This window comes from Rhamphochromis longiceps, linkage group LG20, assembly GCF_057381845.1.
Source record: "Rhamphochromis longiceps isolate RC_006_pf linkage group LG20, R_longiceps_female_GT1.1, whole genome shotgun sequence".
NCBI classification, from domain to species: domain Eukaryota; kingdom Metazoa; phylum Chordata; class Actinopteri; order Cichliformes; family Cichlidae; genus Rhamphochromis; species Rhamphochromis longiceps.
Genome location: NC_140576.1, coordinates 635,001 through 652,500, shown reverse-complemented (window position 1 = coordinate 652,500; position 17,500 = coordinate 635,001). Strand labels below are relative to the sequence as shown.

Below are 17,500 nucleotides of genomic sequence, written 5' to 3'. Positions count from 1 at the left end.
TGTTTGAAGTTTGACAAGGACGTCCAGAAAGTGTTTCACAGCTAAATTGAAATGGTGTTGTTGAAAGGCACCAGCTTAACTGTCATTTTGGAGCTATTTTTCAAACAGGACATGAAGAAAAGACTGACAGCTGATGGTTATTCGCTGCAGAGATATTTGGTGGGTGCGCCACTCCACTCAGTGCTGCACTCAGGGCAAAGCACAGAAGTAGGAGAAGCGATTTAGCTTTGACAAGTTATCCCCATCCTACAAGTTGACAGTACTCCTGCCTTAACTGTTACATGTGAAAACCTGGGTGCCTAAATCAGTGATTCTGAGATTGCCATTGGTGAAGTCTCAACATGAAAATGCCAAGCATGTTGTTGCCTTGTTTTCTTTGTGATATCTTCCAGGGTATAAAAAAGCACACTGGCATGCTTAAAAAGGTTTAAACAGCCAACGTTGTTCCAATTGCCAATTAAACAGGACGAAAGAAATAAGACTGGAGCAACGGAAGCTGGAAGAACAGAAACAGAAAGGCATTCATTTGTGGATGGCTCGTTTCCAAGTTCAAATAGACGGGCTTGTCTTTTTGTATGAATGTGTCAAATGAAAAGGAATTATTCCTTTGAACATGAGCAGAAACACCCACAGATACACACACACACACACATATATGGCGTACAACAACATACACACAAACAAATTATGGCTAAGCCTAGTTATTACCTAAGCACACTGGGTTAGCCTGAATGGAATGCCTGCTGTGAAACACACCACTTCCAGACACAAAGACTGGCATTACAGGGGAAAACATGCACACGCACACAGCTCTGACATGCACGCACTTTACACAGAGAAATAACGATGTAATTAGAAGGCAAACAATGCAAGCAATGCAAACACATGTTTGTATCTTGCTTTCAGTTCTTTTGCATTGCAATGCAGAAGGTTCTGCTGGGCCGTTGTTTTCAGTCCTGCTAAACACATGGTATCTTTTTAAATCAGCGGGTGGTTAAAGCTGGCCAAGGGTGAACATATTCATATGTTTTTGTATAGTTTGTGTGTGGGTGTGTGATAACTTAGACAGTTGGGGAGCAACATTAATATAAAACAATAAATATTAAAATTACTGTCTTAAGTGAATGCTTGGATTTTATTTCCAATTATGCTTTTGTTTTGCATAACCCAAACATAGTGCATCTGCATGTGTGTGTGTGTGTGTACACATGTTGTTAATGCCAGTAGAGAAGCTTTGTGATTAGAATGAGGAGCTATGATATACAGCTAAGAGTGTGCGGTGTCACATTTGAATGCAACTAATCAAAATAACTTCAAACTCAGGCTTCATAATCAGCCAAAATCCTTCTAATGAAAGGATTCTCAAACATAATGTAGATCATTTCTTTGACTTCTGTGATTCACCTGCTGCTCTTTGTTGAATAGTTGGCCTGCACAGGCATCGCTCATTGAGACAAAACCAGAAAGAGAAGAAGAGAGAAACAGAGAGCTAGAGGGGGGGTTACAGAGAAAGAATGTGTCTGAGAGAGGAAGGCTGAGAAATTAAATTGAGATGCAGAAAAGAAAGACAGATTGCACCCATTCTGGCATGCCATCTTTACGATCTGTCTGTGAGAAAGCTAGTGAAATTGAACTCAGGTGTGGTGTGATGCCGAAAAAGCCATTTTCCCATTAGGTCCATGGAATCTCACATAAACAAATTACAAAAATACTTTCTCTATAAAAGAAAGGGTGAGCTTTCTGTAACTGTGCAGTGAAATCTGAGCAGGGCTTTGTTTATGTGTGTGACAGAGTGTTTACATTGTCCTCTGCTCCGATCCCTTCAGACGGGGAGAGCACCAGGCCTCCAACAGCTCTGTTTCTGTCACACTACCTGTCTGTTTGTGGGTTTTTTGTTATGGAGAACATGTGCTGGTTCTTTGTGTGTGTGTGTGTGTGTGTGTGTGTGTGTGTGTGTGTGTGTGTGTGTGTGTGTGTGTGTGTGTGCGTAACTGCGAAAGGTTGGAAGCCAAGAAAGAGGGAAAAAACCCAATGATTGATGGTCATGATCTTACACTACTGACTGCACATGGTTGTGATTCGTTTGAGTAACGTCACACACTCCTTACAAACATCACAGGCTGTTCTTTGTCCTTTAGGTAACCTGTAATTTATCCAGTAAGGAACACCTTGCCACATATCACCAAGCATACCTGTTAGCTGACTAAAGCCACAGTCGCACCAAAAACAATTGCCAAACATTTCAATTACTTCCTCTTGCGGTCGATCCCACCTCAGCAAACAGCCACAGCAGCAAAACAAGTCTAGTTAACATCCATCTATCTTCAGAGTATTTATTTTGGCCTTTCTGTGTTTCCATAGCTGCTTGGTGAGTGTAAACTAGCGGCATCTGCATGCCTTGTAGCGAGCACAAGTACAGAGTGAATAAAATGTTTGATATGGATCATTTTAAGCGTCTGGTATGCTAATGTTAGCTGGCTAGCTGACACACTATTTCCTGTCCCACCTGCTGTTCACTACAGCAAGCGAGTAAATTTTGCATGGCCAGTTTTGATCTGGCTTTTGAATGCTCGCACTCAGCAGTAATACTAGAGCTCTAGCAGAAGCCTCCCCAGCCAGCTTCTCCCAGCAAGGGTGGGGATTGAGTCCAGGAGCTTTCAAGGTTACTCATATAAGGGGACAAGTGCAACATATAAATGTGTCCAAATCAACCATTAGTTTGATCAAATGGTCCAACTTCAGCAACCTAACCTGATCCATAATCCCAACACCTAGAGAGAGTAAAGAACAGAATGTGATGCTGATCTAAGATCAGCAATAGGAGGACCACCCACCAGTGAAGCTAATCCCATGGCTGCAGAGTTGAAGCCTTGCTGCAGGTCACTCCAGGAGAGGATATTAGAGTAAAGCATAGGTGCAATAGTACCTATTGATGATGGTTTTATATTTTATCCTGCCACGCTCTACTGTGCTTGGATTGAGAAAGAATGACTACAAAAATCTCTCTGCCTCTATCAAACTGCTAGAGTACAGTTCATATTTAGCATTACAGTCTGGTGATATAAGTGGTTTTTAAAAAGTGGGCTGACTGTCTATTTTAGGTCTTCTCACGTCACCAAAGTATAGTATCACTAAAATAGCAGTCCTCTTTTTTCATCCACGCACCCAATCCAGGGTCCTTTTTTTCATTTTTTGGGGCGATCGTGGCTCAAGAGTTGGGAGTTTGTCTTGTAATCGGAAGGTTGCCGGTTTGAGCCCCGGCTTGGACAGTCTCGGTTGTTGTGTCCTTGGGCAAGACACTTCACCCGTTGCCTACCGGTGGTGGCAACGGGTGGGCCGCACTGACAGAGGCGCCAGTGTCCGGCAGCCTCGCCTCTGTCAGTGCGGCCCAGGGTGGCTGTGGCTACAACGTAGCTGCCATCAGCAGTGTGTGAATGTGTGTGTGAATGGGTGGATGACTGGTTGCGTAAAGCGCTTTGGGGTCCTTAGGGACTAGTAAAGCTATACAAATACAGACCATTTACCATTTTTCATGAAATCAATCAAATTAAACCATCGGGCCTGAAAAGTCAAAGACTCACACAGATCTGAAGCTGTTGACATTCTTCTCAACTCTCTGTGTATATTGTGAAAGAAAAACACACATTTTCACACAAAGGTGAATCAGGCTGAAAGCTGGATCTGCATATTCTATCAGACACTCTCTAGAAGGTCAGCAGTGCATTTGTGAACACGTATCAGTAGCAGGGGTTTCAAACCTACCCCATCACATCTGCCATATATGATAGTTCTTACTCATTTTATTTATGAGGCCCAGTTTAACTGACCACTTATCACATAAAGTTACTATAGGCAATGATCCACGCATTGAGTATCACTCCATCAGCAGAAACACAGAAGAGCCCACTGCTGGTTCTGTTTTAGCCAGTCAAACACATTCACATCAAACACTCAGCTGGCGGCAATCTACGAGATATAGAGGAGTAGAAAGAAAAGAGCACAGCGAACAGAAGAGGAGGAGACGGAGATGCACTGATTCAAAGCAACCCTCAAAATGGAAGCCTTGGGACAAACAACCAATCAGAAAATGATTGCTGTCTAGTCCAATCAGAATGCATTCCAGTGAGAATCCACTCCAGACCTAACCAACAAACCCTGGAGGTAAGCGCAGAAACAAAAGTCACACACAATGTGACCTAGATACAAAGCACAGCATCTTAACTAAGGGCCTGACCACATCTAGCCTCACCGTTCCTAAAACTGAGGGAGTCTGTGTTCAATCTACCCTGAGTACTAACAGTACCACATATATGTGAGTTTGTGCCTGTAGGTAGAGGGGACTGTTTGTGTGTGTGTGTGCACACATGACTCAAATGAGGTGGGTGTCTAGGCTTAGACCCTTGTTTCAGAGATGAAAGCAATGAGGATGGTGGCAAGGCAAATGGACGCATGAGTGTTCGCACTGCTGCATGCGCATGGCAATTGGTAAGCAGAGACATCTCCATAGGTCTGGAGTAATAAGAGGACAACATGCTAAACAACAACGCATGAAGGCATTTGAGTATGTATGAGTCCACAGGCACACAAACCAGTTTGTGCTTTCCCCTTACGCTTCAACTGTGTGTGTGTGTGCGCATGGAGTTGTGTCTCAGCCAGAGTGTGTACAGGATTGCATGAGAGTGTGTGGTTGTATAGATCCCTTCTTGGCAGTGGCAGTGTAAACTGAGGAGGGTCTTACATGGGCTTTAATCCTGTGCTGAATGTCATCGTACAAGTGTGGCTTTTCCACAGGGCCAGATAAGAGAGAGGGAACCAGAGGGAGAGTAAGTTCAGTTGCACATGTGTAAGTTATATGTACGTGTGCATGTGGGTGTAAGTGCGTACATGTATGGGAAAGACACCCATGTAAAGGATCCTGACCCACTGGTTGGATGTCAAGGATAATAGCAGTGACATACAGTAAGCTGTGAGGGACACAGAGAGCATTAATCTGCTTGTCTGAGCCGATCTAGTGACAGAGAAAGCGTCCACTCTGACATCCAACTCTAGGGTTTCACTGAAAAACATAACCTGGTTGAAAACACACTACACAGCCCAACAAGCTGATCTGTGTTGGACTAACTTGCATCTGAGCCAGGAGTTTATACACATTTTTTCATTGTGGGGCTCAAATGAGAAGTTTATTCTGTAGCCCTAAGACTCAGGGGCTTTCTTTCTGCTCCCCGTGTCACATAGGTACCCTGCAGCAAGAGACCCGCGAGCCATTCTGGGATTTGAAGCTTAAGATCAACAAACATTATGCAGAGTTGAAAAGGTCGCTGACATAAAGTGTCAGTGCCTCTTTTTTCATGCAAAATAATTAATTATCATTAAAAATGCTGCAGTGTTACAAACATCAACACAGCTCATCTATTTAATAAATGAGGACAATGTTCGGGATAATTTTTACAGCTAGTGTGAGAAATAAAATGCAGCCTGCAGCTATAGACGGCCTAATTAGTGGTCAGCCCTAATGTTGAGTGGCAGTGCAAAGGTTGTTATTACAGTAGTTCAGTGATAGCCCAAGATATGAAGCCTGACTTTCAGTGAGAGGAAACAGGTAAATTCCTGTTAGTTTTCCTCTTCAATTCTACAAGGGGTGTCTGATAGCAGCTCTGGCACGTCTACAACAGGGAAAGAAAATAGTGAAATTCCTTCTTCTATTACTTATTAAAATACATTTAGTGTTTTTTCTCAGCCACGTGGTTTCCATGGGTGTCAATCTTGATCATAACTGTTTGCTTTCTATTAGGCAATTTAAATGTATCTATTTCTGCATACATGCGTGTGCAAGATCTTGCAGCAGTACTTGAGCTGAGGTATCCAACGTGCTATGTTTCAGGGTGTTACATCCTTTCGGTAAGTAGCCATATATAGTAAAGTCAGCAGGTGTGAATCCCCCTATTTTGTGGCAACCCCCCACCACATGCTGCCTCTGAATATAGCCCTCTGCCTCGGAGCAGCAGCCACATCTATGATTGGCAGCCTAGGGCTGGGTCTATATGTTAAAAACACAGTTTGGGAAACAGAGGCCTTACCCTAGACCTGAGGCTCTGTGGTATTTTTAGAGCTTTTAGTGTGGCTGCATGTGTCTTTGTGTGTCTGTTAAAGACAGGGAACTCAGGAGAGCATAGGAAGTCTGAAGAAAATAACTGGTTTAAAAGGAAAAGAGTGTGATTCCCATTTTTTTCTGTTTGCAAATCCCAGTGCCTCCCCTCTATCAGTGCTTCTTTGTGCACGTTCACACTTTCTCTTTGGGGTGTAATCCAGCTTGAACACAGGATCTCACCTTTGAGGTACCTTATGCACAGTTACTTTTCTGTATGTCTCATACACAGGCACGCACACGCACAAACCCACGGATGCTCAAAGTGCCTCCCCAGGTGCAAGTTTCTCCTGAGGGAAAGGATTTTGTGTGCTGCCATCACAATGAGCTGAAAATACCCTTTTAATCCTGCCAGGATCTCTCACTCTCTTTTTTCCCTCGTTCTTGAACTCTCGTTTACACACAAAACTTGCTGCACAGTTAAAACCTATTCAGTTAATCAATATCGTTCCCAGTTTGTGCCGATATACCACTCCTGCGACGCAGTATTTAAATATGTATTTCCAATATTCTAGATCTAAAGGAAATTTAAAAGGTGAATGTGTCTTGAGCAAATCCATTTGAAGAAGAACTTATTGTTTTATCAGTGAGGTGTTTTATGTACTTGTGTTTTATTGTATTTTATATTTGTATTTTATTGTACAGCACTTTGGTCAGCCTTGGTTGTTTTTAAATGTGCTTTATAAATAAACTTGACTTGACTTGACAAGTGACAGCGATAATAAATAATGAAGCATAAAACCGAGAGAAGAAAAAGGAGGAAGACAAAGGTGAAAAACAGCGACAGTTCAAGGTGGACTGATTTATGACTGTGGGCTAACTTGTACAGAGAAGAAGAGCTTACAGACTGAATCATACCTGGCATGTTCAGACAGAGAGGGGAAGATGAGGGAGTTCAGTATTCCAGCTTACATTCTCACTCGGTCTGCAAACTGTAAATGTTTTGTCAGTAATATAAGAAAGTAACAATATTATTCAATACCAGTGAAATGTCCATCCAATCAGGAGAAGGCCACTTCTGAATACTAGTGATACGTCTGTATTAGCTGGATAAATCATTAGGACAAGGATGAAAACAAAAAACCCAACAAAATGAGCTTCTTATAAAGCTGTTGAGAGCACCACTGAAAATATTTACTTAATTGGTACGTCAACAAGACTGTATAAATGATAAGCATCTAATAGGTTATGACTAGGGCCCCCTAGGGCCCCATATGATCCTATGATGCAACAAGTTTCTGATTCATCCCATCATCAGTGGCCAAAAGAAGAATTACATTTTGGTCTGCACTGTGTGGCTTGAGTAAGAAACCCCTTTTCATACCCAAGAGGACAGTTGTGTGGCTTAGTGAAGGAAGGTGTGTGTCTAATACAACCAATTAGCAGAAAAGTCTTCAGATCTCCATATTTTGGCTGGGCTACTGAGGTGGGCCACACAGGGCTTTGTAGATTGATTCTGACAAGCTGCTCGCACATGCACATTTTAACTGCATGGATAAGCACTGATGAATAGGGATTTACTTGCAATTACAGAATTTAAAAAGCCAAATATTAGTCGTTCCTGCAAACGCAGGTTTGCATGAGCCATTGTACATGCGGCCATGTCTCTGCCTGCGTAATGAGCGTGTTGCGGGTGGGGAAAGGGAGCTTACTAAGACAAACCACCTTATGATCCCCACATCAGGTGTTTAATTGTCTTCTTCTTCACAGAACTTCAAAAAAAGCACACACACACACACACACGAATAAACTTGTCTGCTTCACTATTTATTCTTTCCTTCTTTTCTCTCTTCCACATTTCCTCCTTCTAGACCTGCTGCAGCTGCAAAAGTGTCTGTGGGTTACATCTGTCTACAGCTTCACACACCGACAGTGACAAAGCATCCCTGTCGCTGCTCTTCACCTACATTAAAGAAATGTTTTGCATTTCAAAAGCAAGTATGTTCGATTTTTACAGTATAACTTAAGTAAAAATGTGGCTCTGAGTAGGGTTTAGCTTCTTCTTAACCTTTTCAAGACACGGTCTTCAGATTTGCCACACAAATAAACTACATTTTTTAAAAGTTGCCACAAAGAGAAGCAGCAACTCGCACTGCCAAAAGAAGTTTAGAACATAACCAAGTTGTTGTTGTTTTTTCTTTTTAATTGAACTACATACAGCATACTCAGATGTCAGTGCTCAGGTGTTGCTGAGCTATCGACTTCCCTCCACTCCTGCTCAACCTGGTGGAACCACCTTTGACTTCACAGACTGATTATGCTGACAGCTAGCTGAAGGATGGCCTCGGTCAGACGCCTCTACTGACCCCTAAGCCATGGTTCACTGACTACCAAAGACACATGGCGCAGCACAGCTTTGAACAAAGACGTATCATTAACCCAAACATTACCCAAATACATTCAGATTTTGTGCACACGCTGCTGGTTAGTAGACTACAACTTTAATAAGGTAGACAAAATATTGGAATTATAGGAAACGACTTCCTATAAGAAACACAACAAACAACATGGTACTTGAGTTCAATGACCCAGTGTAGTTTCTGTTTCTGACGAGACTCTAGTGGCACCACCCAAACTATAATTGCTTCAACAATATTTTATTTTCACACATAAATTAAGGGTATGATTTATAAAGCGCCGCCTCGAGCCGACTGACTGTTTAGAAAATCCAGTGTATTCATTAATGAACATTTACTGACTCATGTTGATATAAAGGAGATGATATTTCTTCAGGCAGTTTGTCAGCTTGTAATAATGAATGCGTGGGGTAATAGTTGTTTGCTAGTTCTAACCTGGCACACGGTGCAGGAAATAGTGGCAGGGCTGTGTCAGCTGCTGGCCTCATTTTTCACTGGAAGCTACTTACATTATTCCCTTTACCAGGTACACCTTGTTGGTTTTGGGTTGGATCCCCAGCTGGTACCAGCAAACCTTCAAAACTGCTTTAATTCTTCGTGGCATCGATTCAACAAAGTGCTGGAAACATTCTGCAGTTACTGCAGAATCGTCAGCTGCACATCCAGGATGCAAGTTTCTCATTCCACTACATCTCAGAGGTGCTCTGTTGGACTGGCATATGGTGACTGTAGGGGCCATTCGAGTACAGCGAACTCATTGTCATGTTCAAGAAACCAAATTTAAAATCTCTGAGCTTTGTGGAGTGATGCATTATCATTATCCACTGATAGCAGCCATCAGTAGATGGGAAAATCAGTGAACATGGGCAACAACAATACTCATTTAAACAATGCTCAATCGGTACTAAGGTTGATACCGTTGAGGCTGGCAATGGATTCTGTCTATATGTTCTTTTAGTTCTGCAGTAGAAACTCATCAGCCCTGGCAACAACCTTCTGTCGTCCAGTTTCGATGAGCCTTTGTGAACTGTAGCCTTAGTTTCATGCTTTTAGCTTGCAAGAGTGCATCTGGTGTAGCTGCTGTAGCCCATCTGCTTCAAGACTCTTTGTGCTGTGTGTTCAGAGATGCTCTTCTGCATACCTTGGTTCTAATGAGTGGTTATTTAAGTTACTGTTGCCTTCCTAACAGCTCCAAGCAGTCTGGCTATTCTGCTCTGACCTCTGGCACCAACGAGGCATTTTCGCCCTGAGAACTGCTGCTAACTGGATATTTTCTCGTTTTCAAACTATCCTTTGTAAACCCTACAGAAAATGTGGGGAAATCCCAGTAGAATAGTTTCTGATCTGCCGGGATTTCTGAAATTCTCAGGCCAGTCTGTCTGGCACCAACAATCGTGCCACATTCAGAGTCACGAAAATCACCTTTCTCCCCCAGTTTGAACTTCAGCAAGTCGTCTTGACCATGTTTACATGTGATGTGTTTCTGCGATGTGCCAGGTGACTGCCAGATTAGAAACCTGCGTTTCTGAGCAGTTGAAAAGAGGAGCCTGTTGAATTAGCTGGGGAGTTTAAATGATGTAGTGATAAGCTAGTTAAGGTTGCTATTTTGTTTACAGTTAGAAATCTATAAACAACGTGAGACTGAAATTATCACATTATATTTTTATATGATGTTAGTTTCTTTTACAACTACTTAGGAACTTTTGGTCTCAGGTCTGTTATGAAGATAAAGACAGCTGTGATTATGGGCTGTAAAACTGCATTTACAGAAGCCATCTCTATGGTGCACAGCACTTATGGTCTGTGAAAGCTCAATTTCATGGATATGCACATACAACTTTATATTTATTTTATACCTGGAGCTCATTTATAATCAGCAGGCTGTTGCAAGAAAAGAAGAAAAAACACAGAATAGTGATGTCTAGAAGAAAACCTATAGGGCAACTTTGTTTGATGGCCATAAACAGAGGATAAAAGAGATTTTATCTCTTAAAAGTATGCAATGGGCTGAGATATCTGGTGTTTATGTTTAACAGAACAGATCCCAGTTAAAATCTATGTATGTTTAAAGAGATCAACACCTTCAAGGGGAGTAATCTCTAGAAAGCATCACTCCCAGTCTTCTGGTTATGACTCAAAACTACAGACAGAAAGCTCTGGCCAGCTCTGCCACTCTGAGGGTGAGTGAGTGTGCATACCAGGAGTACTTCATATATTACTACATACTGTATTCTGCTGACATTTTAAATGCGAATTCCTCCTTCTGGGGACATAAAAGGCCCCCTATCCACTTTCACTATATAAAAAGCAAAAAAAACTCAAACTTTGTTCAAGGTTACAGTTCGTTAAGATTAGGATTCAGCTTTGTATTTATTTCTTAACGAAATTGGACGCTAACATATCAGCTATGTTTGTCAAGGCAAAACATGAACCGAGAGACCCTCAGTAGAAGAAGTGGTTTGATCCATAGCTTCTCCAGTGTGTCTGTCAAAGTGTCCTCAGGCAAGATACTGAAGCCCAAAATACTCCCGATGCAAGTGTGAGTGTGTATGTAATACAGAAAGTGCCTAAAGGGATACAACTGTATGGATGGGGAATGTGGCTCGCACACGGAGTTAGAGTAGAGCTAAACAATTATCAGTCCTTTTATGCTGGACTAAGATATAGTAAGCTCTGGCCTGCAGTGCACAGGAGGAAGATGAGGAGATGAAACTTTTACCTGCTCACATGGCCCCCAAAGCTGCTGTGCTTTAATCTGGCTTGGATTTCAGCTCCACTCTGCCCTTTAATTATTTCCATGTCCACTCCATTTGTTAAGTAAAATCCATTCAATAGGCTGACAGAGGATTAAGAGGACTGTGATGTTTCTGACAATGTCGTTTATGTTGTGCATTCTTCTAAACTTCATCTTGACTTGCTAGCTAACCACGACCATGTGTCATTTCCTAATGATCCTAGATTGGCTGGATCCAAAAAACAAACAAACCAACAAAGAGAAAAATACTTCCAGGTTTAAACAGTTTGGATTTTGGGCTTTTTTCTCTTGTCTTTGTTCTCCCTCGTGCTCTGAGATGTACTTTTAATTTGCCAATGATCAACAGGTTAGCAATCCACCGCTGCACATAGACACTCTTGGGATGCTCGCAAACATACACAATGTTGCCATACAAACACTGTATCCTCTGCGAACAAAGAGTGGGCAAATGAAAGCCATCTTCTTGACTTGTTTTAACCTGAACAAAGTGCGTGCACACACATGCATGTGAGCAAACACAAATACATACATGTACACAAACACATTTCTGTCCTCACTCGGAAAGCCTCTGAGCTTCTTTTTGCTTTATTCAGTACAAATAGCTTCATGGTGGGATAAAAGCATAATGTTTCCAGAAACCCCCCACACTGTGCTTCACTCTTTTGGCCTCATGTTCTCCCTCACTTTTTCCTCTGACCCCCTTCTCTTCTGCTCTCACTCCAAAAGGACATTCTTATTTCATTAGAGGTGGGGTCTAGGAGGCCAGCGGGTAAACAAAACCTCTGTAATCAACAGCAGGACATACACAGCCTCAATGAGCCAATCAGAGTCTGTAAGACAGAACCATGGCTAACCAATACAAATCCACACCTGGATGTTTAGAACTCAAAGTTGCCAACTCAAACTCAGCACTTAGGTTCTTGTGGAATGCAGCCTAGCACCGGGACCCAAGGTTATCCATAAGAAACACCAATAAAATCTAGCATGCACACAAGCGCCCAGACACACAGATCCCTGGCTATTTGTCTATCGGTGCTGTCATCTCTGTTTGCTCATATTAGGGAGGGCTCACTCAGGGACAGGATATGGGGATTAGGTCTGGCCTTATTGCGCTGTAGCTACATACCACTGAATAGCTCCCATCTGTTCTCCCATAGAGGATGGCTAATACACGTTAGCTGCGCTCGTGCTTTGCACTGCCAGAATAACAGCAGTGGATAGATGAGCAGCACTGATATCGCTAGCCACAACACCACTCTGCACCAAAGGCTAATGTGCCTGGCTTATTCTATTAGATTAGGATAAGAAGAACTAATACACAAGTATACGCAGAAGATCATGATATCTGATTGGAGATACTAAAGCAGTAGGCTAATCATGGGTCCAATTCCAGATTTACCTTAAGGAAAATGTGTTAGAGCAGGGCAAAGTTAAACCCTAAGAAAGGTGGAGAGAGCAGGAGAGATGGAAAAAAGATGGAGAGATGGAAAGAGAGGGAGAAAGGGGGCAGTGTGGTCTGTTTCATTATGGTGAATCCTGACACTGCTGCATTCTCAGCACACATGGACTGGATTATAGGCTATGTGGGCTGCTCCGCCACTGTATAGCTCCCCAACACTCACTTCAACACACATACATGCACACACACACACGAGCACTTGCGAATGCGCACACAAACAACGTGGCTGAAGACTCAAACGCTTTGCACTGCAGAAAGGCAAACCATTTGCTCATGCTATAGGACTCTTAATCCCAAAAGCAGTGCTGGGGCAAAGTGCACAACTTCTAAGTTGTTGAGGTTAGAGGCAGAGTCTGCTTGTGATGGTCCACCTGTGGATTACTGGGGGAAAGGAATGAGATGCACTGGAAACTATGAGTACACTATGCAGCCTGGTTTTCGCTCCCATTCCCACATAAATACATAAGGGCCCTTTTGCTTTTTTCATCTCGCTTTCCCTACCTTTGTTGTCCCTCATATGTACATTTATATGTCTCTTTTACACCACACACACACACACGTATTAGCTCGAAGCAAACCATTACCTCCCTGCACAGACCTCTTGCTGCACGTCTGTGTTCAAAGGGACCCTAAGCCCATGGGGGGGGGGCTTCGATATAAAACTCCCCAAACAGGAATTATGCTTTATGACTTGACATTCTTCATTTTATGCTTTTTTAGCTTTCAGCCTTGAAAAAAACCCTTTCATGGCTGTTCTGTGTTGTATTATAATTAGCTACCCCACACACTGGCACACAATAGGGTGGAGTAGTGCGGTAAAACTTTACTGTGACTGAAAAAGTGGGGTGCGGAGAGACAGACTCATCCATTTCTGGTTTTTCTCACTGTGTCGTTTTTATCACCTATGGGCCCTGGTATGTTCGCTTTAGGCTGCTGGGTGTATATAGGTCCAATAACACACAGTTTCCTATAGAGCCCAGAGTGCATGCGCCACACTCAGCACAATCAGCATATGAACACTTCTCTGAAAAGCAGCCTAAAAACTCTAAACATATACATAAAACTGAATGAAACTTCCCCGAGCAATGGAAAAGTCGGCTCTATTCCACTCTCCTGTGTCAGAGTTGGGTAATGCTGTGGTTATTGTGGTATCATCAGTGTTCCTGTCTAATGGTTACTCAGCCTACTGAAGAAGTGCATTGTGTATACGATCATTAAAGTATTTGGAACACATGTACAGTATGACACTCTGGCAAGGGCTAATGTTAACTTCAAAACTAGCCTAAGGTGTAACAACAGCTGTGCGGAAACTCACTGTGAAGAAACAGATGTGGGTGGTCATGTTGGTGGTCATCATGCCCATATTCCCTCTTCATCATCCTGTGAGTGAACAGTAAAAACATGCATCATCATTCTTATCATTTCATTGCGCAAATTCTGGTTTATTGGGTTGAGTCTCATTAACTAACTTCTCTGTCCAGCCTTAAACCCCGATGACTTTAAATCCAAACAATCCTGCTCATGCTCTCATTCAGAAAAGCTGTGCATGATATCACCATTCCTCAGTGTGATTGTTAGAAACCAATAACTAAACACATAAGGTGTTTCCTTTAGACTGAAACTGTGCAGACAAGAGCCCTGCTAACCAGAAGGCTAATTCACTTAGACACTTACAATATGATAGTTAGCATGACCTGGCAGCTCACTATAGCCAAAACCTTGCCTGCACAATGCTAAAATAGGCTTCAGTAAAGCAGAGTCTATGCTAATGTGACACTCCAGCAAAAAAAAAATCTTGGCTGTACTCCACGGTGGCTTTGGTTGAACTGAGTAGTTGTGACAAGCTCGGTAAACTCAGTAGGCTACATCTCAGCAGCTAAGCTATAGATATAATGGCCTTTCAATGGAACATGCTACGTGCTAAAAGCTAACGTGCAGTGAATGGCTGTGACAGGCCCCGTAAACAGAGCCAGACCTATAACCACTCATTCTGCCAGGTTAAACACACACACACAGACACACAAACAGGCCAAATACCATGTGCTACTTCTCATAAAGTTGAAGCAGCCAGCATGTTAGGACTTAGAATAAAGAACAACAATCTAAAAGAAAAGGTTGTATAATTCTGTCTCTGATAAACACTTTATGGCTGCTTTCTATTTCCTTCCGAGGCTATTGCCAAGCATCTGGCAGCGGTGCTGGCATGCCTAAATGAGAGCAACATGAACGCAACATGCCCGTCAAACTGCACAGACTCCATGCTGAGACACAAACCCAGGGTGCTAAATCCACATCCTGTGCATGTCACCTCAGAGTATTTTTCACTTGTCCTCTCACTAACTCCATTACTAATTAAGCAGGGGCCTGGGAGTACAGTTAGAGGATTGGTTTGAACCTGATAACTGTGGCAATGAGATTTGAATGAGATGTGGTTTTGGCGCCTTGGAAAACTTGAAAGTGTATTCTCGTGTTTGTGTATCCAACATGCCAGCGCATGGATGTGTGCTCACGCGTCTTAAATTTGCAGCGCGTATGTGTGTGTGTGTGAGCACGTGCAAATGCAAACGCATTGCAAAAAAAAAAGTGCATGTGTGGTCACTGGTATGTTATTCATGGCACTAGCTGTATCTTGGAAAAGCATTGTGGTCTCTAGGGTGAGCATGGAGAGCCTCTTCATCATCATTATCATTATCATCATCAATCATCCTTCAAGTGGTGTTCCTGGACCTGGCAACGGACTGAACCACTGACCTAGCCACACTTGTTTATTATAACTGAAATGGGAATGACGGAGGAAAAGAAGGGACAGTAAGGAAATGGAGAAAGAGAGATGTCACTAGATGTTAAAGAAGGAAAAGACAGAAATTTGTGTAGTGGATAAATCACGAGCAGAGGCAAAACAATATCAACTAGAGGTGAGACAGACAGACAGAACAACATGTTTTTTGGGGGGAAAAGCGTAACTAAACATGTCAGTTAAACTGCAAGGAGGCAAAAGAAACGTGAAGACCAGTGTTTGGAGATAAACACTATGACCTCAGGGAAGTCAAGTTAATTGCTGAAGTTTCCCATAAGGTCAAAGATCAGAAATGAGGAAAAAACAATGAGGTGGCATATCTGACCTCTGTCAACAGGGTCTGCTGGTCATTTTAAACTGTGTGTTTGACACAAGGGTACCAAAAAATCCTAAATGCAGAACAGGAAGGTGAAGATGTAGTGTTGACTGACACGTTCATGTTTCTCTTTTGTGGCAATGCAACCAGGGCAAAAAACTAGCATTTTTTTTTCAATTAAAGTTATAAAAAAGAAAAGGAAAGAACCCTAACAAGGCTATTATCCTTCACCCTTTTTCAAACATGGTAAAGAGAAAACACTTGGAGCAGATGTGCAACAATAACAAATAACATATAAACAGGGAAATGAACTCTGTAAAACATCTGCAGCTGGACGGTCTCCACGCTGGCTAAATCGTTATCAGCATCGAAGTAAAATCAGGATCTAAGTAACGTCAGCATCTTCAAAACTGGAAATATCTTTCAAAATATAAAATGCGCCCGCGATTTCCTTCTGCTAGTGCCCTGACCTGTCACGACACTGAAAACCGAGGGCGTCTGTTATTTTCCTTGAGTCATGACCGAGGCCAGGAGTTAGCATCTGAATTTCAGACACAGACATTTCTCCCATTCCACTGCGTCCTTTTGTCTCGTGGGCTGCGACCGGCCCGACATGCTGCCACTTTTAGTTTAAAGTGAGTTTTTACAAAGTTTACACAACGCGGTGATCTGTTTGACGTCAGACTTTGCAAAACCATTAAAGTGTGTTTGAATAGCAAAGCTCGCAAGAACAGACGTTTCCAAGGAAACGGCAACAACTAGTTTCCAGACTTCAGAGAATGATTTTTCATCGTTACCGCAGAGAAAACTGCTATCACACATTTCACAATTTCTTTTCTCTAATCCAAGGTCTAATCTGTTCTCTGTGAACATTTTCCCATTCCTTTTCTTATTCTTGCACGTTGCGTTTTAATCTTCGGCTTTCGTTTTCCCCCAAACGCCGCACAGAAAGGAAGAGCCATCGCAGTTCTCTTGTATAGACATAAAAATTCACCCTTAGCAGTGAGCATAATCCAGCCAATCGCCACAGATTTATGACTTATTTTGTTATTCTGTACATTCTTAACAAGATTTCCCAGAAACCCTAATAATACTTTTTTTGCAAGCTGTTTTCAGTCCAACTTGAAAAAGTTGAAGTATCACTTGCAGAGAGGCACTGTTTCATATGTCAAACACTATAAACACTGTTGCAGTAAAACTGCACCGGGTAGTCATACTGAGGCAAAGATATTTATAAGTACAAAGTGACGTGGAGTAATGTGTGATAGTAAAAACGAAACCCCTGCTGTTCACAGTTCAGGAGAAAGTCTACTGTGGCTGCAAGTGATACGAAGAAACAATGTGGTTTAATAGTGGGATAATATTTTACCAAGGCAAATTTAAAATATAACATAACATAGAGAACACAAGCAAGGTGTTAAAGTAGTGCTTGTGGGGTTACAAGGTGGTTTCAGTGGAACATAGTCTGCATTCCTATAGACTTTCTTCAGATATAGATTTAGACTGAACGCTGCAAGTATGCATGTATTTTAGATTCACAGGCGCTAACAGCAAAAATGTATTGAAATCTTTACATGTTGCTCAGGTATGTGTGGGGTGATGCATGGATACAGCTGTGTGCTTTGAAGCGTGCGTGTGTGTTTAGTTACTGAATGCAGGGGATGCCCGCTG

At 42.3% G+C, this 17,500-nt stretch overlaps 1 protein-coding gene across 1 annotated transcript in view; it reads right to left on the bottom strand.

Annotated features, from left to right (window-relative positions):
• Positions 1–17,500, bottom strand: part of LOC146644518 (ERC protein 2) — a 169,770-nt gene that overhangs the window by 25,326 nt on the left and 126,944 nt on the right. The window contains exon 16 of the mRNA XM_085393471.1: positions 14,032–14,096. Coding sequence (XP_085249597.1) covers positions 14,070–14,096 — 27 coding nt within the window. The 3' untranslated portion in view covers positions 14,032–14,069. The remainder of the gene's footprint in view (positions 1–14,031; positions 14,097–17,500) is intronic.